Here is a 23280-nt window from a genome sequence, read left to right on the forward strand (position 1 = left end):
CTTGCGTGACCTGATCTTTGTATGACAGAGTGCAATTAGTGACTCCATCAGATCAGCAGACCCATACACTTATTGCAGGTTGAGACAGAAGCGGGGCATGTCACATTGATCGTTTCATTCTTCTTTTTGTCCCATCTTTAAACTGGGTAAGCGCCAGTGAAAGTGCTGAGAAGTGTGACACTGCGGTTGTCTTGCCATTTGCTGGCAATTATCTGCCCACCTTCACTTGTAGCATCCTTCTCATCAAATGAGCCCCTTCCCATTTTTCCATGTATGATTTCAAGGAACATCCCTTTAACCTGCTGGTTCTGACTGTGCCAAGGCAGTGGATATTGTTTAAAATGGACTGACCATTGTGCTACTCATGGATGTGACTCAATATGTGCTCTTGTCTCCTTCACTTCCTTAGATTTTATTGGTTAGAGGGGATGTCATGTGACACATTTTTGGGATACTGTCATTAGTTAAGAGTTTGTGTTATTTTTTTAGCAGTTTTCCTTAGCATTACTTATAAATGAGGAAGTCCCATAGAGGGTTAAATGTACAGTAAAATTGTACATGTCATATGAGCTCTTACGAGAGTCCAAAATGAAACTGCAGGAGTGATCAACACTGTGCTGTATGTGTTTTCAGATTAAACCCCTCCACTTTCATGCATTTCAAAACCATAAAATACTACAAATCTAACATTAATAACTGACATGAACAAGCTCATAATGATTTAGCCATTCATGACTACCTTTTGAATTAGACACAAGGCGCCACGATTTAACACAAAAGGAATTTCACACAAACATAACCACCACGTAAATGTTTAAGAAAGACATTCTTAACCATAGGCTGACAGAAGTATGTTCCAATATGTTCTTATTGGTATAAGTATCTCTAAAAACAACTGAACATGTCAACATTGTCATTCATATGTGCGTGTGTGTGTGTATGATATGTAAATGCTGCATGTTTTTGCTGTGAACTTATAAAAAATAAAATTTATGCCTTACAATGAAAACTCCTAGGAGTCAATATTTTTAGCTGATACAAAAGTCCTTGATCAGCAATTTAAGACAACATGGTGTGTATGTATTTTTTTATTTTTGACAATAGTGGATCACAAACAAATAATAGTCAAAATATGTTGCTGTCCCTCTATTTGATTTCATCTTGATAAACTTGCCCATTATCCTTCATAGTAGATTATTCATAATGTTGGACATTGATTCTATGGTAAATATATGCATCACATTTAGTCTACAAATTGTGCATTTTTGAGGAAAAAATTTGACTACAAGCACATCTTTACCATGACTGGTAACACTGTATAAGCTTCAGAGAGGGGCTACTGTGTTGGAGTAGGTTTAGCATTCTGAAGTTCATGATAAAACAAACCACCAGACCAAAAGAGGGACATTCAAAACTACATCCAGCGTTGAACAAACTCTAAACAAGAAACAATGGCTGTTAGTGTCGGTCTGATAGAGTCATCAAAATGACTGTTATAGTAGAGACTTTAAGGGCAAAGTGACAGTAAGTGTAAAGTTGAGCGTGTGCAGATTTAAGGGTCGAAACTTACCCTCGTCCATAATTGTGACCGCCTCCTCTGTTATAATGGGTCCCGAGCCCTTGATAGTGTTAGCATTGAAGTAGAACTTGTAGCGCGTGCTGTACTTAAGGTTGAGCAGTGTAAAGTTGGTCTCATTGGCTGGAAGAGCTACCACCTCGATAGGCCCCAGCTCATTGGTGTTGTTTACTGGAGAGAGGGGGGAGGGGCATGGGGTCAGGTTACCTGCTGCTTCAGACCTTATCCATAAAGTAAAATCTGCAGTGTAAATCTATTCTCTGCATAACTGCAAAGGCCAGCAAAATGGGGAAGACAAATGCATACAAGTTCCTTTGGTTCTTTTCCTAAGTTACTGCTTTTATGATAATGAGGTCGATGTGAGGAGAAGGAAACAACTCAGACAATAACATTACACTGAAGAAGAGATCTTAATGACATTTCAACTTAGCTTCTTTAAATATTTGCACAGGTTGCAAATGTGTAATCATGGCTATTTCTGGCCATAATTATTCAATATTACTGTGATGCTATTTGGACACTATGATCTCAGTATGACAGCTTTGTACATAATGCCTTCTACTAAATCCACGAAGCCATTTCATTAATAATGGCATCCATTAGGAAGGACTATCACTGAACCACAGACAGTGTAGCACATCACAGTGAGATCTTACTTGGCTGGTATTTGAGGGTGTAGCCGGTCAAGCGTCCGTTGCGGTCTAAGGGGGGGCCCCACTCCAGGGTGAGAGAGTCCAGATTGGGGTTGGTAATCTTTAGGAAAGCAGGGGGCCCTGGAACTGGACACACAAAGAGGACCATGAGGATCTAGCACGCCAACACTGAGCCAAATCCTTGCTCCCATTTCAGCGGCATGCCATGAAACTAGCACTGCCCTTCTGAACAGATAATTATGGGACATTCTCACTTTTATATAAATGTTCCATCTTCTGACACAGACTGAAGACCTACCTCTTCGGACTGTGTCTCGGTTCCACCTCAATCCCTACCCCCTAACACCTGCTACTTGTAGTACTTGCTGTGTATTTTACGTGTAGTATCGCAATGTGTTTTGGATTCTGGAATCTCGCGACTGATGTATAGTAGCATACTTGGCTTCTCTTTTCTAGCCAGGTTGTGCTAGTTAACTTGTGGTAGCGCTTGAATAGCATCACTGGCCTGGGAGTGTTGTTAGTCTGGTCTGACCCTGATGCTCATTCAACTTTAACGGATACACTCCCGTTCTTTTGCGGTGGAAGTGGATAAGAACGTCTGCTAAACGAATGTAATGTAATGAAATATTCATGAAATGTTCAACTTAGATAATTTTGTCTTCAGCACAGCTCTGTCATAATATGTGTCATTTAAAAAGCATGTTTTTGGGCAGGTATGATAGCTCAGACGCTGGACCTACCTCCTTCCGGAGTCTCAAACTGCTGGTTGGAGCTGGGGGGACCCTCCCCTTTGCCATTGAAGACGCGGACGTTGGCAGTGTAGAGGCTGTAGGGGTGGAGGCCCGGCAGCATGCCGTGGGTCTTGTTCCCGCTGAAGGTGAGGACCTGCTGCTCCTCGTGGTGGTTCTGCTTGTTCAGACTCTTCTCCTTCCAGTAGTACACCTGCCAGAGAAAGACCTCATGAGTGTTGGACACCTGCGCACATGCCCGCCAACCTCGGCTATCCAATCAGAAGCGAGCTTATGTCCTCTCGCTGCCCCGCCCTCGTACCTTGTACCCCTTCAGTCGGCCGCGGACCGTGGCAGGGGGAACAGGTTCCCAGTGCACCTCCGCCAGCGTGCTGTTCTGCACCAGCACCTGAACACTGTCTGGGGCCACCATGGGCACTGTGGAGCAAAGGGTTTAAAGAGGAGAGATCAGCAGGGCAAAGAGGAACAATGTCAAATGTCAAACAATGTCAAACTAAAGAAGCAAAACCCAAAAAAGGTTCATAGCATCGGTAAGACAATAAATCCTAAACCGGGTACCATGCCGGTAAAAGATCTCCTTTAGTGGTGCAGTCAGCAGTGTTTTCTGATATTTTCTGATGAGAACCCCTGTCATCTATGACAAAAGAGTGTGCTGTGAAAAACACAATCCTAAGTGATTCAAGAGTATTTTACAGTGAGACACACAGTGGTCTGAGTGATTCCTGAGTACTTCACAGTGAGATACACAGTGGTCTGAGTGATTCCTGAGTACTTCACAGTGAGATACACAGTGGTCTGAGTGATTCCTGAGTACTTCACAGTGAGACACACAGTGGTCTGAGTGATTCCTGAGTACTTCACAGTGAGATACACAGTGGTCTGAGTGATTCCTGAGTACTTCACAGTGAGATACACAGTGGTCTGAGTGATTCCTGAGTACTTCACAGTGAGACACACAGTGGTCTGAGTGATTCCTGAGTACTTCACAGTGAGACACACACTGGTCTGAGTGATTCTGGAGTATTTTACAAAGAGACACAGACTGGTCTCTCCCGCATGGTGAAATTAAGACTCACGATCCTCTCCAGAGTAGCCAATCACGGCCTCCGGCTCAGGCGCACTGCCGTAGTCGTTCACTGCCTGCACCTTCACCTCGTATGGGACGAAGGTGGGCGTGCCTGACACCACAAACTTGGAAACGTTGGCCACCGTCACCGACGTCCAGTCCTTATCCACGTCCTGCTGCCTCCAGATAACCTTGTACTGCAGGCCCGGTCCATTGGACTGCAGGCCCGTCAGAGGCTGGGGTGAGAGAAGAGGTGTGACCATATTTCACGCAGTTTCACAGAGCGAAACAGCAAACTGCACAGGCTTCCGTGATCACACTACAGCCATTCAAAGGGAACGGCTCCATTCAAGGTCACTCACTACACCGTGTGTGACACTGCTGCTCTTACCATCCACGATATCACCAGGTTGTTGTGCTCCGTTCCAAAGCCTTCCACCTTTGAAGGGTTTTCATCAGGAGCTGAAAGGTAGAGCACCATCAGTATGGTCTGAGACAGCTGATCCCAGTTCAGCTGGGGTTGTGCTCATTAACACGCCTGGCACGTTTCGAGACGTTTGAACAGTTGTACCTGCCGGGTCCGTTTTGTACTGCCGTGATGGGTAGCTGGGCTGGCTGTAGCCCACGCTGTTGACTGCCCGCACCCTGAAGGAGTAGTGGACATAGGGGGAGAGCTTGAGATGGGCGTAGGTCTTGGTTCCCGGGACCTCGGTCAGATTGTGCCAGACACTGGGCTGATGGAGTGCATCTTCATACTGAATGAGAAACTCTGGACAGAAACACCCGGGAGAGAAAGCTGTGAGCAGAAGTGCGATGAGCTACATTCTGATGCAGAGAGTAAATGAGATACATCATGATGCAGAGGTACTATGGGCCGGATTTAATACATTTACACTGCTCTTTAGACCTTTGCAGATGACCTGTAGGCTACTGAATTCACTGTCAACATGAATGAATGTGCTGGACATGTTTAGGACACATACTCATATGCACATGCTGTTAAAATAGGTCTGCAATTAGGCACATGCTTTGGATATAGGGCTGCTATTAGGCACACATCCTGGATATTAGTCTCCTGCACTATTAAAATAGGGCTGCAGGTAGGCACATGGATGTAGGGCACTTCTTAAGACACATACTCTGGATATAGGGCACTTGTTAAGACACACTCTCCTGATGTATTTCTGCTGGTGAATACATACTCTCAATAGGGCTGTTGTGCTCATCCCCAGGTATCCAGGTGAGCTGGATGCTCCGCGCCTGCTCCTCCGTCAGCTCCAGGTCGGTCGGGGGGTCAGGTTGCTCTGGAAAAGAGTCTGGTTTCAGCACTCTGTGTTCCCCCGCGGCAGCACAGGCCGAAGGAAGGTCACTTTCACATCATGTCATGAGCAGGAGTGTTGCTCTAGTGCAGGGGCATGGTTTGCATTAGGTAAAGGTAATGCAAAGGTAACTCAAGAGCGGATTTACTGATGCATGTCTCCAGCCTCCATCAGACATTCATACATGAGACATGCCTTATTGTCATTAATATAAAGCTGATGTAAAAATACAGATTTTGAATGTTCTGAATGTATTCAAGGGAGTGGCCCAGAACAACATGATGAAGTGATGATTGCTGTACACATCACATGTGGAAACAGAAAAATCTAATGTAACACACTTTTAACACAAAGAATTCAGATCAGCCAGGGCAATGATCATGTTTTCAAAGCAATGATGAAACCGCAACATGCATGTTTTGCTAATGAGTTGGATGATGATGTTTCACATTCCAGAAAGACACATGTGCCTCTGCAATGACAGACATGCTGGACAAATGAAAGCCAGCTCAAGACGACTATACTCCATCCATCTATCTATTTTAGCAAGTAACAGTGTTACAACAGTCTTCACTCTTCCTGGCATTATTATGTTCATATTACACATTAGAAATTATCAGTTGATCAGTATTATGAACAATAGCCTATTGTATATTAACTACAGTCTCAAATTGTGTCCAAATTTTTCTGACTTGTCACAATCCTCAGCTATTGTACAAAGTGCAATTTTTAACACCTTCAACATTTCAAAACTGCCTCAGTAATAGGCCTTTTGGATGAGGCAAGCTCTTATCACACTCTACCAGTTAAAGTGGGCACCATATAAATAAATGATGATGCCCGGATCAGCACGTGAGGCAGAATGTACAGGGTTAAATCCACACAGAGTCATCTCTGCCAGCTACACACACGGAAGCAGCGCAGAGGAAGCGAGAGAAATCAAAGCTGAATTAGGAGGAAATAAACAAGCCACGGACACTCCAAGCACAGACAGGGAGTGAGCTGTCCTGAAGGCCATCGTCTTTCCCTTACTGTGCTGATGACATCACAAACACAGAGCGTTGTGGGGGGCAAACATGGCAGCAGTGTAACATGCATGAAGAGGAAAGAGGACATAAATTCATATATAAGCCCAGGGGAATGGGGGGTGATGGGAGTTATGAAGACTGGCTGTGATCTAGAGGTTTACCGTAGACGATAGCTGGAGTTGGGGTAGGCTCTGACAGGAGGAGGGCAGGAGTAAAGTAGGAGTTAGTGGTTAGTAACAGAAAAGCACTTCCCTGCTATAATTTGAAGGTAGTACAGTATGTTATGGCTTGTATAATCAGATAATATTTAGCCCATTCATTCACAACACCATCAGACTAAACTATCAAGTTAATTAAGCTGTACGACGAGCTCCTTTTTGACCTTTGACATTTTGATCTCTGATCATTATAAAATGATTTAGTTGAACCACCATTCAGCTGTTTCACAAGTAAATGAATTAGACTGATTTAACTGTATTACTTATTAAAAGTAAAAGATAACAGATACAAGGTTAACACATCACAGGAGCAGAAAAGCTTGGCTGAACACACAAGACATGAAGACATTCATTTGGGGTTCCCTTTAGAGTATGAACTGACACTAGGGAAAGTGAACTGGCGTTTAAGGCCGATATTACTGCAGTCGCTGGGAGGTTTGAGACATTGCAGAGGGAGAGAATGCAGGAGAGAGCATACCGATGACCGTTAGCACGGCGCTGGCCGAGTCCTGGTCCAGCGTGGTGTTCATGACGCAGGTGTAGGTCCCCTCGTCCCTCTCGGTCACATCCTTGATGGTTAGACTCTCGGAGTCCACCACAAACCTGCGAACAGGAGCACAGCATCACAACACCTGTGAACACCCTGCCATTAGCAGTCAAATATGATACAGAGAAAATCTACATTTTCAAGGCAACATCCTTCAGGACTGAGCATAACCAGAGTCTCAGGTTGATGTCCCAGAAATCATTAGCTGAGGTGTGGCTGTATAAAGTACAGTATTCAGACAGGGCATAAATGTAGCGTGAGCTGTATGTTATGGATGGCATTTGGATTTTTTCTGTTGCACTTGATAATAGTGTCAGAAAATCTAATGAATTAAATAATGTCTTTATTTGAATAAAAGTAAAGTGTAAGTAAAATAAAGTAAAATGCACACGACAATTGTTACGTGACTCTACAACAGGAACATAGCTCTGGCAACGAATAAGCCGGTGCTTGCTAGCGTCTCCACATTGAGATATGAGACCCCAGAGAGCCCTACCTCTCATCATCAGGTAACTCCCCACTGTCCTTCAGCCAGGTCATGGTGGGCACCAGGGTGGGGTCATGTTTCACCTTGCACTCGAACATGGCCATCCCGTTCCTCTGCACCACCTGGTATTCAGGCTGCTTCAGGATCCTGGTCGGCTCTGGAAGGAGAGGAATCAAAAGCACATGGGACACAAGTCTGGAAAAAGGTAGCTCACATCTGTGTGCTCATGAAGCTTCTGAAGCAAATTTAAGGACAGAATTCTAGAGGGTTATTAAAACACAGCTTATGATAGCTTAAGTAACATGCAAATGGCCATGCTGTGTAATGACATCCTAACTTCTGTTCTGTTTCAAGAAGGCAGGGTCATACTGTGAGGAAACAAGCTGAGGGAATAAACAGCAGCAATTTCCAGGCTAAAATCCCTACAAATCAGCCTAAAAAGCTAGTGCCTAGAGCCTAACACTGGTTACCCCCTGACCTCTGCCACATCAGCTATGAGACAGAGGCAGTGGAATGTGCCTGACCTTTGACCTCCAGGTAGACGTGGTTCTCCTTTTTGCCCAGGGAGTTCATGGCCACACAGGTGTATTTGCCGCTGTTCATGCTCTGAGCCACGTGGATCTCCAGGGTCCCGTTCTCATGGAGAACATAGGGGTCCCCATCCAAAATACTGGTCTGGCTGTCCTTGAACCTTCAGCAGAGACACAGATACCACAATCAAGGCTGGAAGTAATGGTACAACCATTTGGACAGTTTTCTGGTGCAGTCTTGCAATGATGCGCGTGGTGTGCAGAGATCTACACTGGCCCGGTTCAGGTTCATGCCTTTACCATGTGATGTTTGGAGTCGGCGACCCAAAAGCTGCACAGTCCAGCAGGGCAGGGCTGTTCCTGATCACCTGGTACACTTTGTTGGGCGGAGTCAGAAGTCTAGGAGGTTCGGCTGCAAGGGAAGAGAAACACCAGGGTTGTGATCCATTGGGTGCACTAACCACAATAATTAGAGGTCCACTGTTAAAGGCTGGCTCAAGCAATGTAACCTCAGCATGGCTAAGTCTATGAATGCTGCTCAATGGAACAAACACTTTAGTAATTCTGTGTCATAGTGTGCCAGGGAGACAGACTGATATTTAACAAACCTCATATTGTTTTCGTAATTATTAAACTGTGCAGATTAACAATATGTCCAATGTAAGCCATGTAAGTCACCACCACCTTAAGGGCAAGCAGCGAGTTAAGAAATCATGGAATGCAACATCACCTTAATAATAATAATAATAATAATGACTACTAATGTTATTATTATTTTGACTAGACTCAAAATTAGCTCAAGCTGGCAAGCAACTTGTTAATTCAAACAATAAGGTCCAAGGTGTAGAGGTGAGCATACAAAAAACAGCCTTCTCATGCCATGCAGGTGACAGTAGTTTAACACTGAGTAGAACTTACCAAGAACATTGACAAAGGCATTGGCCAGTAGGTAGCCATACTCGTTGGAGGCGTTACACTGGTAAACCGCGCTGGATCCGGTCTGAATGTCGGAGAAGATGATGGAGTCGTCCTCCACCTTCCTGCTCGGGTCTTTGGGTGCATCTATCAAGGGATCACAGCCTATATATATTTTCATTTCTTAAAAACTTCTCTCACACTCAGATATTTACTGTACACTTAAATGAGTTGGTTAGAAGTCAGGTGCATTGTGGGTAATCCCAGGGCATTGTGGTGGGGGGAGGGACTTACTCTCAATGGGAATGCCATTCATGTACCATGTGATGACCGGCTTGGGGTTTCCGCTGGCCCTGCAGATAAGGACCCCGTTCTCTTTGGGGGCCAGAATCAGGTTCCTGGGTGCGCTTATCCAGTACGGGGCAGCTGTGCGGGGCAGAGATAGGCAGTCAGCGGGATCTAACCTGCCAGGGTGGACCGCTTTTACGAACGGGCAAACTGACACGTAGAAGTGATGCAGAGACTGGTCTCCATGACGATGGCATTGCCGCACCTTTCACGGTGACGGTGACGATGTGGTGCACGGAGCCCAGGTGGTTCCTGGCCGTGCAGCGGTAGTCCCCGGCATCCGCCTCCGTCACGCCCGTGATCCGCAGGGTCTTCTGGAAGGACCGGAAGGTGGTCCGTCCGCTAGGTAGGTCCCCGCTCTCTTTGCTCCAGAAGACCTCGGGTGTCGGCCTTCATACCACAAAATAGACATTACCGATGTTAGTGCTGGCAGGTAGTTGGCAGGGGTGGCACCCCTTTATGAGTCTGGGGGGCACACAGCACATTTAGGGTCTCAGGGGGACTCACAGGCCTTCTGCGATGCACTCCAGCTCCAGAACCTCTCCCCTCAGGACCATCTTGGTGCTGCTGGGTACGGACGGGACCAGGATGGTCGGGCGCCGCTCCGTCGCGGGGGTGTCTGAGGTGAGACACGGGCTGGATGAGAACGGCTCTCTCCTGACAGGCCTATCACACAGCTCCAGGACTGTGGGACATACTGCTCAACAGCTCCACCCCAGAGCCCAGACATGACACATTTCATAAGCATAACTTGAGTACAATAACCGTAATGATCATGCCATGCAAAAGAGTCAAATAGTTATGCGTTTCAGCCAAAAGAGAATGTACAGACAGAACCTGAGGTTAATCATGTATATAAAGTCCATCATTAATATTACAAATAGTGGTAAAATGACTGGCTGGAATGGGCTAAATGGCTAAATGTCACACAATTGTAAACGTCCTCAAGCAACTTTCTTTACATAGCAAACATTAAAAAATCCTTATTAAAATTCCTAAAAAAAAAATAATTGCAGCAGGTCCCAAATTCTATCTTTCAGATACATGCTGACTCCACCGCTATTAGAGTTACAGCACATTGCATAGTGGAGTCATCCCGTTTCAGTGAAGCACACCTAATCCTGCTTTTTATCTTAGAGCTGACAGTGGCAGCCATGATCACGTTTCTCCTTCTCTCAACACTCTTCCTGCATCTGACTCTGCTGCACAGACCTGGTGACGTAATTTCTTGTACTGGACGACAGTCATCAGCAAGCTTGTCTTTCCAGGGCCTACATCTGCAGGCTTGTGGGTAATGCCATGAGACTACAGCTCTGGTGTGTCACATGACAATTCACAATTACCCAGTCATCACACACTGCTGTTACTAGTGACAGACCGAAAGTGTCAATGCACTATTACCACATATAGTACCTTACCCATCGAATCCTGTCAGAAAAAAAATACGAGTGAATGGGTGAAAAACGAGAAACAGAAAGAAAATGGATGCTTTGATGGAGGGATGACATGAACGGAGGGTGAGTGGAGTTGGTGGCAAGATTACAGTTATATAAATCTTTCTGTTTTTCTTTTCAGTTTCCGGAATTGAAAGGGGGGGGGTCATTAATGTGATATGATTTACATTTAGCAGATGGTCTTATCCAGAGTGATTTACTCTTTTTTGATCCAGAGTGATTTACTTAAGTTACAATTTTGTCCACTTATGCAGCTGGATATTTACTGAGGCAATTATGCGTTAAATACATTACCCAAGAGTACAGCAGATCTGCTCTAGGGGGGATCTGAACCAACAACCCTTTGGTTATGAACCCTGCTCCTTACATTACAGAGATACTTTTATAGAAGATCCTCTTTGCAGTAAAGAAGGGTCGATTTACAAGCTGATTTTGTTGGCATAATTTGCTCTGATTTACAATAATGTGTGCAGTTCAGTCAACAATATTGAACTGAACATTTCTGGACAAAGCAGAGCAATTTTTAAAATGTTAAAATGTTCTTTCTTCATTCAGGCATTTGTATTTCAGGTAAAACAGTGAGTAACAGTATGAAATGTTAATGTTTAGGGCTTAGCTATAAAATGGAACTGAAAAAGAAGTTATAGCAAAGTCCATTACAAAATGTTATTTGCTTTGTTTAATGATGGTCAAAGATGAGGCAGGGTTTGGGGTTAATGTTAGATGTCGAATTCTAGCATTGTTAAATTGGGGGTATCCACTAGGGGGTGCCAGCACTCACCACTGAAAAAATCAGTGTCATTCAATAAAGCTGCCATTGTCTCATTGATTGAATCCACTGCAACACAACAGAAAATCATAAACATGCAACATCATGGAAAAAAACAATGGTGGAGAAAAACAGTAACTAAAGCAAAATTTGTGCATAAAAATAAAACAACAGATGAGCTTTTAAACGGCCAATGAAAATACATCATTGTGAGGTCAGCAGAGGAAGCAGTGATGCTTCATGGATTCATACCGAACCACGAGTGGGTCTCTTCTCAGAAATGAGAACACACAGAGAGAAAGCTAAGTGCTTTCAGAAAGTACACAGAGTAGTATTACTCATTCAGGGGGTTTGTCGACACCCATCATTAACAATGCGTCCTTTCTTCACAAACGCTGTTGACGCAGCAGCGGTCAGGATCACAAACGCACATCACAGCCTCCTCTCTCTCTCTTGCGATCAGACGGGAATCAGTGTGAACCGCACTTACTGCTTAAGACCCTGACAGAGATGGGCTGCTTCTGCTGTATGGTCTGGGTGTGGGGGAAGCGTGCGTAGCAGATGTAGTCGTTGCGTGTGTCTTCGGGAAGCACATTGGAGAAATACAGGTCTCCGTTTAAGGCCTGGGAGACGCGGCTGCTCTGGGGTAGTCTCTGAAAGTCTGGAGGAAGAGAAAACAGATATGATCCATGACCCACCACAAAAAGGAGCTGGAGCAACTCCAATTCTCTAATCTACATATTCTGAAAATGAATATTAAAAATATTCATGTAGTATCTTTCATTATCAGACTCCCAAGTGTAGCAGACACTGGCACTGGCACAATTAATCAGAGTTAATTGTATTCGCTCAGCCATATTCCAAATTTCACAAGATTTTTCATCATGTTCTGACTTACACAAAGACCATATCAACAGCAGAGAGCTACCTCTGCAGTAACGCCTCTTGTAAATGTGCCTCAACTCTAACGTTGGCAGAGACTCACTGTTATCCATCCAGAATATGATGGGAGGGGGCAGCCCAGCAGGTGGCCTGCAAAGCAGAACCAGCGGCATTCCCTCCTGCACCAGAATGGGCTCAATTCTCTCCTTTGACCACAAGGGGGACCCTGTGAGAGGGACAGAACTCGTGAGGCTGTGAGGTACACTGTGCTCAAGCACTTCAGCTTCATCCCAGCAACCACTCACCTTTCTGTCAACAAAACTACAGGGGCTAAAAAATGAACAAATGAGAATCCAGGGGCTCAACAACCAATAAACAGCTACTCCTACAAGAGTTTTGCAGAGGAAGGGAAGGCAGGATATGGGCAGGACACAAAGTGGAAAATTAGGATTACTACAGTATACTTGAAACTACATTTACAGCTGCCTACAGAGGTCAAACAAAGGAATGCCAGCATATGGGTAAAACACTGGAAATATTCAGGCACAAGTACCATGCTGTCTTTCCTGTTACTTTTACCTTCCAGGAGGAGGGATTTGATGATTGAAAAATGATCTTATTTTTAAAGAAAGGAGAGAGAAGAAGAATGGTTAAATCAAATGATCCATATGGCACAGATGGGCAAAGATGAAAAAGAATGACCAAGCCAGTGACAGTCCCACTGAAGATGACACAAAGTTAGAGTGTAGGAGGTGCAGTGTGCAGGTGTGGCCAGAGGGGGCGCACTGGGACAAGCTCTTACTGGACTGGCGGATGACGATGTTGTTGGAGACGGCGGTCCCATGCTCGTTGCGGGCTGTGCACTGGTAGACCCCCTCATACACCTCGGCTTTCTCCCCACTGATGTCAATGACCAGGGTGCCAGAGTTGGGCTTCATGATCACTTTGGAGTCCTTGTCTATGTCGAAATGTGTCCCGTTTCTGGTCCATGAGAAGCTGCACATGCCAAGGAAGTTGTTATGAAATCAGCATTCCACCAACAGCAGTGAATCTGCAATAGCTGAATTTTCTATTGATACAACGGCATAGACCAAAACTGGATTTGAACCTGAAACCTCCAGTGTTCTCCTAACATCCCACACTGCTGTCTATTATTTGCCACTTCATTATGTCTTCATGAAATATACATAGGCATGAAACCACTCCTTTTATATCCATTTAGAAGCAAACTCCAGCTCCAGTGGTGTTATTCAGGTTTCATAAGAAATTCAGATAACACGCACTACAGTACGTCAGCCTTCAGAATGCACTGTGAAAGCTAACCGATGCCTTATAATGTGATAAAACCAGGCTCGTGGTTAAGTCTTCAGTTACACTTCCCGGTCTTCCCGGCTGACCCCAGGTCAGTGTGAGGACGGTGGAGGTGCGGAGTGAGGGCGCTCAGATGGGCTCCCACCTGGGATGAGGCTTCCCTTTGGCCTCGCAGTGGATAACGATGTTCTCCCTCGGGTCGATAATGTAGTCTTTCAGGGACTGCTGAGTTATGGTTGGCGGCTGTGGCACTGGGTTCGAGAAAGTGGCATTAGACAGAGACACTTTTACACAGCTCCAAACAGATTTCACCCGCACACAAAAAGTCTACATTTGCTCAAAGCTACACTAAGGCAAACCAAAACATGCATTCACACTTTTCTAGATCAAACTCAGCAAGACAATTAACACAATTAAACAGCAAGCGGAATACAAAAGGACAAGGAGAGCTTAATTAGAGAAAACATCATGCATTAACAGCTGATTCTTCTTGTGAATTATTTTGCTTATGTAATTTCATATCCTCCAAATGTGTCAATTACAATGAGCTACAATAATACTGAAGCTCAAAAAACAAAAAAGCATAAAGCTTTGGCGACATTTCTTCTGCAAAAAAAAACAACAAAAAACTAAAAACTAAACAAAGATATCAACACACAGAGTCCCCTGGACACATGCAAATCTAATATCACTGCAACCCACACGTGAAATTAAACACCAGCACTGATCAAAAGCGCAGGAAAAAAATTGCACAAGCTTTTCAGGACACAGCATGACCACGGCGGGCGAGACTAAACTTACATCCTTCCAGAACTTTAGCTTTTTCCCCATGAACCAGCACATACCCAGCCGCCAGGGTGAAGAGAGTCAGACGTTAGTAAGAAGGAGAGAATGTGCACGTTGTACTGTTTCCCTTAATGTCACCATGTTAAAATGCAGCACGTTTTCTATTCTCGCCCGCACTCATGACTTGATCACTCATGATCACTATTTTTAATGTCCACTGTTCCTCGTACTGTAATCAGATAGCTCAGACGGGGGCTACAAACTTCATATCTTCGGTAGGAATGGACAGGTCTTTTCTGACAGGGCTCTCCCTCTATACAGCTAAAAGCTAGGATAGCTAAAGCACATGGCCAGCAATTTAGAATGTTACAGAATGTAAGCTGCACTTCTGTTCCAGAGGATACAGAGTGAGCAGTGTGTCTATCCATAGTAACACAGAATCAAGTTCAAAAACAAAGCAGAAGGCCATTTATCAGACTAGCTGACTATGAATTAGAGGAAGTCGATCAATTACATACATGCTTTCATTCACTATCAGACATCAATGTACCTTACACAGGTTTGTGATAGTAAAATGCTACCGTACAGATGCATTCACATATAAAGGGAATACACTGCAGAGCAGTATAATCACATTCAGGATAATTTAACTGTTGAAAGGCAAGTTTATACCCTCCCCTACTGCAAGATCAGTAGTCTCCACTGTTTTACTGTGTGCTAAACATAGAAAAGTCTTTAGTGCACCAGTGGGATGGGATTGTGAGTTTTAGTGTGTTAGGAATGTGCAGCTATGGATCAGGTCTGACAGAGAGACGTGCGGGTTTGTGTCCGCAGGGAGATCCATTTGGGGGAAAAAAAAAGCATCGCCGTTTGAGGGCTTCACTGCAAAAGCCCAGCTCTTTAGAGTCAATAAAGCGGTCAGAGCCACCCGGAACGGTCTGGGGGAAGCAGCCAGCAGCGGGATTTCTGTCGCCTCAGCACAGACTCTGACCTTGTTGCACGCCAGAGCATCACTGTGCTCGGCTGCATGTCCATTCTAATTACTTTAACAGCGCGTCTCCCAGCACAGACCCACTGTCCTTCTGGATATGAAGCAATGATGACAAGTCAGGATGCTCCACTCCCCTGGGTGGGGCTAATGGGGCAACTGTTGCTGGCTTTTAGAGGCTTATAGAAATGGAAAATCAGGTTATGAGTCACTCTGATTAACACAACATTGACACCAGCATTTTTGTACTGGAATGAAATCATTTTTGGAGCATCGTTTCTTACAGAAAGCCCAGGGGAAATCTATGGACACAGGCACACTAAGCTGGGACTTTGAGCTGTAGTCTGGCAGTAGATCAACCAATCATCAGACAGAAAGCACTCGATGACCTCTTCCCGAAACTACATGGAAATGCTAAAGTCACACTGTAAAGGCTGCTACTACCAACCCAGTTTCACATTTGAATTCATTATGCAGTCAAACTCAAGGCTGTTTTTCTGGTTGCTGTTTCCCCAGTTCGCACAGCTGAAGTGCTGGATATTTATCAGCCAGTCAACACAGGGACCCTCACACACAGGCCAGCTGCAATCTCACTACATAAATCACATCTTCACCAGAGAAAAAGTCATTCATTAAATACAGCCTGCATGTGGATCAAACAGAATAAAACGTGATGTGGATAATTAGCACTGGATCTATGCTCCCATGTCTGTACCCAGTATGAGTCTGGATGGAGAAGAGCAGCAGCATAAATCCCCTGCAGGTTCAAGGTGCTTTCAGGATGAGTTGAACTTACGGTCAAGAGGCACTTCCAACGCTGTGATCATGTGACCCAGGAACACCACAAGCAGTGCTCCTTTGTAGGGCAAACAATTCCCCTTCCTCTCCATGGCTGACGTGTCTGTGAAGGTATCTCTCATCAAAGCACCACAATGCCCCAGCACTGTCCACGTCTGTCAGCAAGCTGAAAAGACAAGGGAGAGCCAAGGCTATTACTAAGCCCAGCAGGAAGAACCCATGTATTCTTCACCAATCACGAGCAGGAACCATGTACGACAGTAATTACAACACCAAGCACATAAGAGCCGCAGTGTCCGCACCTGGGAGACTGATGTATGAAGTGAACAGGACCCGTCGCACTGTATAACCCACAGTCCTGTCTGCGCTCTGGATATGAGTGGCCCTGCAAGTGCATTTAGCCATGATAATTACAGTCGTGATGGCAAAGCCATTAGGCTCCCAGGCTGCCGTATTGATCTTATTACACAAAACTGACATTCCAACTGGTAACCCTGCTGTCTGCTTCTTCCAAAGGGGATGAGAGACAGAGGAAATCACAGGGTGAACTGCAACACCACATTTCATTATTTGTAGGTTTTTTTCCTAAGGAAAAGCTGGGAAGTTGTTTGTTTCCTTTTAAATTCTTGATGAGAAGAAAAGGACATTATACAAGGCAGAGAAGGGATGCAAAAACATATTTTTAACAAAATCTTTATTCATTTTTTAAGTTGACATAAGTATATTAAGAATAGGAATTTTCACATTATGTTATCATTATCATTGTCAAAGGCTACATCCATATGGATTAACAAAGCATGCAATTGCTACATCATGATATAAAATATAATTATGACTCATAGTTTTCATGAAGAACCAAAAGAGCTGGAAAATGACAGCATTAACAGCAGTCTGAAGTGCCTGCTAAAAGGTGTCAGGGGTGCTGGCTCTGGCAGGTAAATGGCTTGGCATGCATTATTCACAGGCTGGCATCCCATCACAGGGACAGCACCTGGGTCTCTGAAGATGATTCAAGGTGAGCCTGTCAGAACCCCAGAGCCAGGCCAGGGCTGTTTCGAACCTGAGGTCTGAGGTAATGCAGTTTCTGCACCGCCTGCAGCTCTTGACTGAGGAAAGCGGCCAAGGTGCAAAGTGCTGATACGATCCTTTATGTTACAGCGTGGGCACAATCGGCCTTCGGTGTCCTGACGACAATCAAGCCACGCCAGAGGAAAATACAGACATACACCTGCGAATGAAATGGATTTCCCACGCAGTGACATTTGCAGTGAAGCCTAGCAGCTGAAGCACACTGTATTTTGAAGATGGTGGTGTGAGCCGTGTGACAAATACAAAGAAAGAGAAATACAAATCAATATTTAAAGGATCGGCTTCAGCAACCATACAACAAATACCGCTCTGCAAAATGTTGGGCATCTACATGTACCTACTTGCAATGTAACCTCACGTGCCAGACACCATATTGCTTGGCCTGAGGGGGACTACAGATATACATCACTTTTCTCTGAGAAGGAACTTGAAATGTCTTCAAAGGCAGGGCTTCAACAGCAGATCAATGCTGAATAAAACTGCCAGTCAAATGTCTGGAGATGAAAGATACAATTGTTCACCAGCTGCAAAACTGTGTCATTATCCTCAAAGCAGCAGACATCCTCCAACAAAGAAACAGCATATTTTGATACCACAAATGCATAAATATGTCTGAGGATTCAATTTGTTAAGCCATCAAACCTCAAGCAACAGGAGCATGAATTATTGATGGGGGATGGGAAAGTGTCCGTTATCACCAATGTTGTGTTACAACCAGCAAAGTTTGCTTAATTTTATTTCCACTGTTATGAGGCAATAACAACTATCTATTTATGGTACTATTTCAGCAGATGCAATCTTTTCAGTTTTGGTCTCATCTGGGGACACTAGTCATTGACAAGCTGAATTTTGCATTGCTGGTGTACTGAGGCAGTATGTCACCCAATGCATCTGTAGGATGTTGTCAATTATACTGATCTAAATGAGCCCGCACGCTTTCACAAGTCATTAATTTACAGATCGGGGGTGACAGATTCATTATTCAGACAGAAAGGGGGGTGGGGGGTGGGGGGTACTGGGGGCAGGGAGGGTATGCAAACTCATGTCCCTTCCCAAACAATTAAAGCCTGGAGCGACCAAGCTGAGATCTCAGCACAATTACTAAATACAATTCACATTCGTGAAGGAAAGAATGAAACACGCTGGAGAGATGTCAGGAACCAGCCCCAATTACAATGTCACAATCTGTCCTGCTTTCAATTTTCTGAAACAAAACACACACACACACACACACACACACACACACACACACACACACACACACTCACAGACACACACGAGCCCCTCTCCGTGCAGGATTAAAGAGACACGTGCCTTCTGTTCACTGTTCTCACTGTAACCTCAGACTCCTCCCGTCCCACTAAGGCTATTAAACTGCCAAAGCTAAATCCCCTCTCATGCAAACTGTATTACCATTTCCATGTGTGCGTTTGTCCGTAATAGTTTATTTTTAATAGGCCACGGTTAAAGTGAATGCCCTCCGGCTGTAGGAAGAGCCATGGAAAAAACAGCCTCATAGCGCTGTGCACTTGACACAGGCTCCAGCCCTCTCCTGCAACGGGAGATTTCCCACTTATTGATGCTGGTGTGATTTAGTGCTGATCTGGGGCCTGTTCCTGACGCAAGGGGAGGTCTGTCATTGGCTGGCCTGCATGCAACTCCTGTTCTGGGAGGCCCTATATCACCCACCCCCTGGTAACAAATCACAAAAATGCGTCCAGCCATCACAGAGAAGCTGACGGAGGGAAACTCATGGGAGATATTTCCTATTGGCACATGAGGGTCCCATATGTCACATGTTCTTATTCCTTTGTGCATTGAGCATAATTTCATTTACACTTTGTTCCTTTTGCTTTCTCTCCCACACTAATATAATCTCTCCTGCATTAATAGAATCCTGCACGGTCTTGAATCATTCTTCTTAATCCTTTTCTTTCTGACAAGCAATCTGCATTACGGTCAAGCTTTGCATAATCACAATATGCACATATTGCTTTTCCATCAAATAAATGTACATTTATTGGGGACCATTCAAAAAGCATGATGTAGCTGAAAGCGCTTGCACACTAGTCTTAATTAAAGAACACGTATAAATCAACCGTAACTTTTAACAGCTCATTTTGCATTTCCTTTCACAAAGTACAGAGTTGCTGGTGTAGGCACTTGCTGCAGGTTCTGATTTTCATTTAAATTTTTACACTTGTCTTTTAAGGAACTTTTCTCTTTTCAAGTGACACTGAAACATCCCAACCTGCATGTACGAAATGAAGTGTGATAGGCTGGATGCCTGTGAAAGGCCTGGCAGCCGGTAGGCTTCATGGGTGGTAGACACAGTGCCTTACATTACATTACTGTCATTTATCAGATGCTCTTATCCAGATCAACTTACACAGGTTACAATTTTACATGTTATCCAATTATACAGCCGGATATTAGCTGTGCTAATTCTGTTAAAGTACCTTACCCAAGGGTACAGTAGCAGTGCCACAGCGGGGAACTGAACCAGCAGCCTTTCGGTTACGAGCCCTGCTCCTTACCACTACACCATACTAACGCCCAGTATGTGATGCAGCCTGTCCGATCTCCACCTGGCCTGTCCTGGCAGCCCACGGTGGGTCCACTGGGGGAAGAGGGCAGCAGGTCGCTGAGCTCAACTTCAGTGCCAACCACCAGGAATGCCCAGTGAGTATGCAAACTCTAATCTGTGCCAGCTGCAACCCCACAGCAGGAAGCCTGCAGCACACTGTCGGACAAGGCACCTCGCAAACAGGGCAGGCTGCTTATGGAGGTGAACTCAACAAGAACCCGAATTAACCCAGTAAACCTCAAACCTGACCCCCCTGTGAACTAAAAACCCATTGTTCTCTATTCTCTTTTTTGACATTTGAGGCACAGTGTTAAGGCAGACTTGATTTGACAGCAATAAATAAATACATCTATACATGACAGATTCTTTGTGTAAAGCACACTGAAATTGAATATAATCATAACACGAGCAGAAAGGTGTTGGCTGTTTTCAGATTACATTACAGCTTTGAGTAAAGACATGAGAAGAATGTCCCAGTAGGCCAAAGACCGCTCACTGGCAGCTTCAGGTTCTGTGTACTGGGAGAAAGGAGAGCAGTCACTGTAACATACCTGTCCTCTGGGAGTTTAGCTATTTACTTTCAGTTCTTAGGTGTATCAGTGCTATGCTATGCAAGCATACGAACAATGCAAAGCATATTTGTATACAATGGAGCTCTTTTATCAATGATACTGGAATGAAAGAAGCTCTCAGAAAGAGAAATAAATACTTTGTTTCAAAGTTTTCTTTGGTACCTCGAATCTGAGGAGTGTAACACAATACAGTGACAATTATGCCTGTGGGCTTGCCGTACTTAGGCGGTTTTCTCACTGGTTGATGACTTTTCAGCATCCACTTCAGGGTCACCTTAAAGGTGTCTTTTCACGTCCTGATGGGTATTTTGTGATGTGCTGAACGTGGAGCTTCAGGAACGAAGCCTAGAGCTTCACCCTAAGACTGTCAGACCTGTGACATGTCATACACATTGATGAACAAGCACAGAGGAAATGGTTCTTCAGAAAAGAGATTCACTGTTCTGTGCAGATACACCCGAGGGAAAGTATTAATGTTTACTGAGATATGCACGCTTCCTCTTGTAGAATGACTCCAGTAATTTCCTGTCCATCTGACAGCCGGGTTTCAGTGACAGGATTAATGTCACCCAAGATGCCCCACTTCACAAACACTGACCTTGGCCCCACCCTACACTCTCACCATGAGCGTTTCTGATTGGCAGATCAAATTAATGTTTTTTTAAATACCAACACGGCTGGATTAGTTTTTGAAAAAAAAAAGCCAAATAACATCATGAAGTGTAATCTGCTTTGAAGTAATCCACATTATGCTTTTCACAGAAGGTAAAAATGAGTGACAGAACCATATTAATACAGGAGGTGCAATCTATCCGGTCAAATCACTTCGCTTCTGCAGGGAGAGGGAACCAGCCATCCTAACAAGATGGAAGTAAATACATGAGGTTTTAGGTTATGTTAATGGAGTGTAATCCTCTGTTATTAGAAGTTAAACACAGACTGCTTAATACCAGAAGGGAGGCACTTGGAGCAAGGGCCAAACTGACTCCAGTGTGATCTGACCTTAACTTAAAAATGGCAAAATTAAGAAGATATTCTTTAAAAAATGCATTTCTTTCACAATATTTACAGCAGTGCTAGCTTAAGGTAAGGAAAAAATGTTGCACCAAAAAAAAAAAAACAAATTAACACAAGAAAAAATACCAAGTGAAATTTGCTATTCAAAGTAAAGGGCCAGGCACACTGGCCCTACATATTCATGCACTTATTGTACTGGGTGTGTTCCCGGAAAGGGAAGCACTCGGCCTCTTTATGAAGCTGTATTGAGCTGTCTATCTTTCACACAGCCAGTGTAGTCAATTAGTGCATTGTAATTTTCACATGGCAGGCCACTCCACCCTCGGCAATCTGCGCTTAATTGGTTTTGTGCACATGTACTGAGCAGGGCCTCCTAAGCACCCACCCATCCAGAGGGTCACTCGGTGTAAACGGACATTTCAGGACCCTGACAGCCTGAGTGGGTGGTAAAGAATGCCCCTCAACCTGCCATGCAAACTGACAGGTCCATCAGCCTGAGAGATTGCACTGTCGTGCATGTGTCAATCAGACTGCCACGCACCAGGAGCCATTACAAATACAGGAGCATGCACCTATTAAAAATTAAACGCCCATTGGAATGTCCTTCCTATTCTGTTAGTTAAGTTAAGTTTGAGACTATTCTGAGATTTTTTTGGGAGGAGGAAATACTACAACACAAACATCACCCGCAAACATCTAGCTGACGGCAGAAAAAAAAAAAATACGGTTTTACAATTTCACATTCAAATAGAATTTCATGGCCATAAACTCCAGCAATGAATGTAATTTGATGTTTCAGTGCCTCTGTATGAAATGTAATAAAGTGACAGGCATGCCCCCGGCAGACTAAATGAGCCATTATCTCCCAGGGTTACAGGTGAAGTACTCTTTCCGCGAGTGATTGGGGTCTCAATGAGGAAAGCACGGACGTGTTCGCTCTCTGAAACAGTCCCCTGACTCACTGCAGGATGCTCTGAGGGGAAGCACGGGCCTTTGTCTGGCTGTCTTGTTAGAACTCCACGTAGGTTTTCCAGTCAGGCCAGTCACTGCGCCTAGCAGGGGAGCTTGGGGGACAACCAGAAGAGCTGGAAATGGACCCAGCGAATGAGTTCCAGCCAAGAGTACTCCAAAACCCCCTTCTGCTGGCTCTCTTTGGGCTGCCCTGAGGGTTAAGCAGCCCAGCCCTGCTTATCTAAAAGACCCAGCCCTGCAAATATGGCTTAATTACAAAGTGTGCCCTCAAATGAGCACCCCTGAATTAAGGAGCCATGGGGAGCTGTCTTCATTCACCGTTTATACACTCTCTTCCTACTTTCAGTCCAGCATTCAGCATTTTCACTGTGGCTGTGGATGAGTTTTACTTACGAAGCTTTGATGATCTCGGCCCAGTATAAATGAGGTTAGAGGATGAGGGCGCTGGATTCCATTATAATACACCAACAGATTATATCAGCCGAACGCTCCGCAAGAGGCCTCTTATCTGTCGCAGCTCCACGACAATGGCCTTCCCCTGATTGGTTTAGGCCTAGCTTTGACATAATCTCCTCATTAGCTTTTATAATTGGGGAAGTATGCAAATGATTGGCCTGGT

At 44.6% G+C, this 23280-nt stretch overlaps 1 protein-coding gene across 17 annotated transcripts in view; it reads right to left on the minus strand.

Moving 5' to 3' along the window:
• The window catches only part of LOC118771910 (neuronal cell adhesion molecule-like), a 72949-nt gene that overhangs the window by 9354 nt on the left and 40315 nt on the right, over window positions 1-23280 (minus strand). For 5 of the 17 annotated variants that reach the window (XM_036520076.1, XM_036520071.1, XM_036520066.1 and 2 more), the window contains exons 3-26: window positions 16423-16590; window positions 14654-14671; window positions 13998-14103; window positions 13344-13537; window positions 12645-12767; window positions 12150-12320; window positions 11672-11728; window positions 9944-10055; window positions 9642-9826; window positions 9383-9514; window positions 9092-9235; window positions 8474-8585; window positions 8168-8334; window positions 7653-7800; window positions 7088-7212; window positions 6553-6582; window positions 5247-5348; window positions 4616-4813; window positions 4436-4506; window positions 4055-4280; window positions 3280-3395; window positions 2970-3171; window positions 2233-2355; window positions 1571-1747 (exon numbers count right to left, since the gene is read on the minus strand). In XM_036520076.1, the coding sequence (XP_036375969.1) occupies window positions 1571-1747; window positions 2233-2355; window positions 2970-3171; window positions 3280-3395; window positions 4055-4280; window positions 4436-4506; window positions 4616-4813; window positions 5247-5348; window positions 6553-6582; window positions 7088-7212; window positions 7653-7800; window positions 8168-8334; window positions 8474-8585; window positions 9092-9235; window positions 9383-9514; window positions 9642-9826; window positions 9944-10055; window positions 11672-11728; window positions 12150-12320; window positions 12645-12767; window positions 13344-13537; window positions 13998-14103; window positions 14654-14671; window positions 16423-16546 (3163 nt within the window). In that variant the 5' untranslated portion in view covers window positions 16547-16590. The remainder of the gene's footprint in view (window positions 1-1570; window positions 1748-2232; window positions 2356-2969; window positions 3172-3279; window positions 3396-4054; window positions 4281-4435; window positions 4507-4615; window positions 4814-5246; window positions 5349-6552; window positions 6583-7087; window positions 7213-7652; window positions 7801-8167; window positions 8335-8473; window positions 8586-9091; window positions 9236-9382; window positions 9515-9641; window positions 9827-9943; window positions 10056-11671; window positions 11729-12149; window positions 12321-12644; window positions 12768-13343; window positions 13538-13997; window positions 14104-14653; window positions 14672-16422; window positions 16591-23280) is intronic. The other 12 variants (XM_036520079.1, XM_036520074.1, XM_036520073.1 and 9 more) reach the window with 5 other exon arrangements.

Source organism: Megalops cyprinoides, chromosome 25, assembly GCF_013368585.1.
Source record: "Megalops cyprinoides isolate fMegCyp1 chromosome 25, fMegCyp1.pri, whole genome shotgun sequence".
Classification (NCBI taxonomy): Eukaryota; Metazoa; Chordata; class Actinopteri; order Elopiformes; family Megalopidae; genus Megalops; species Megalops cyprinoides.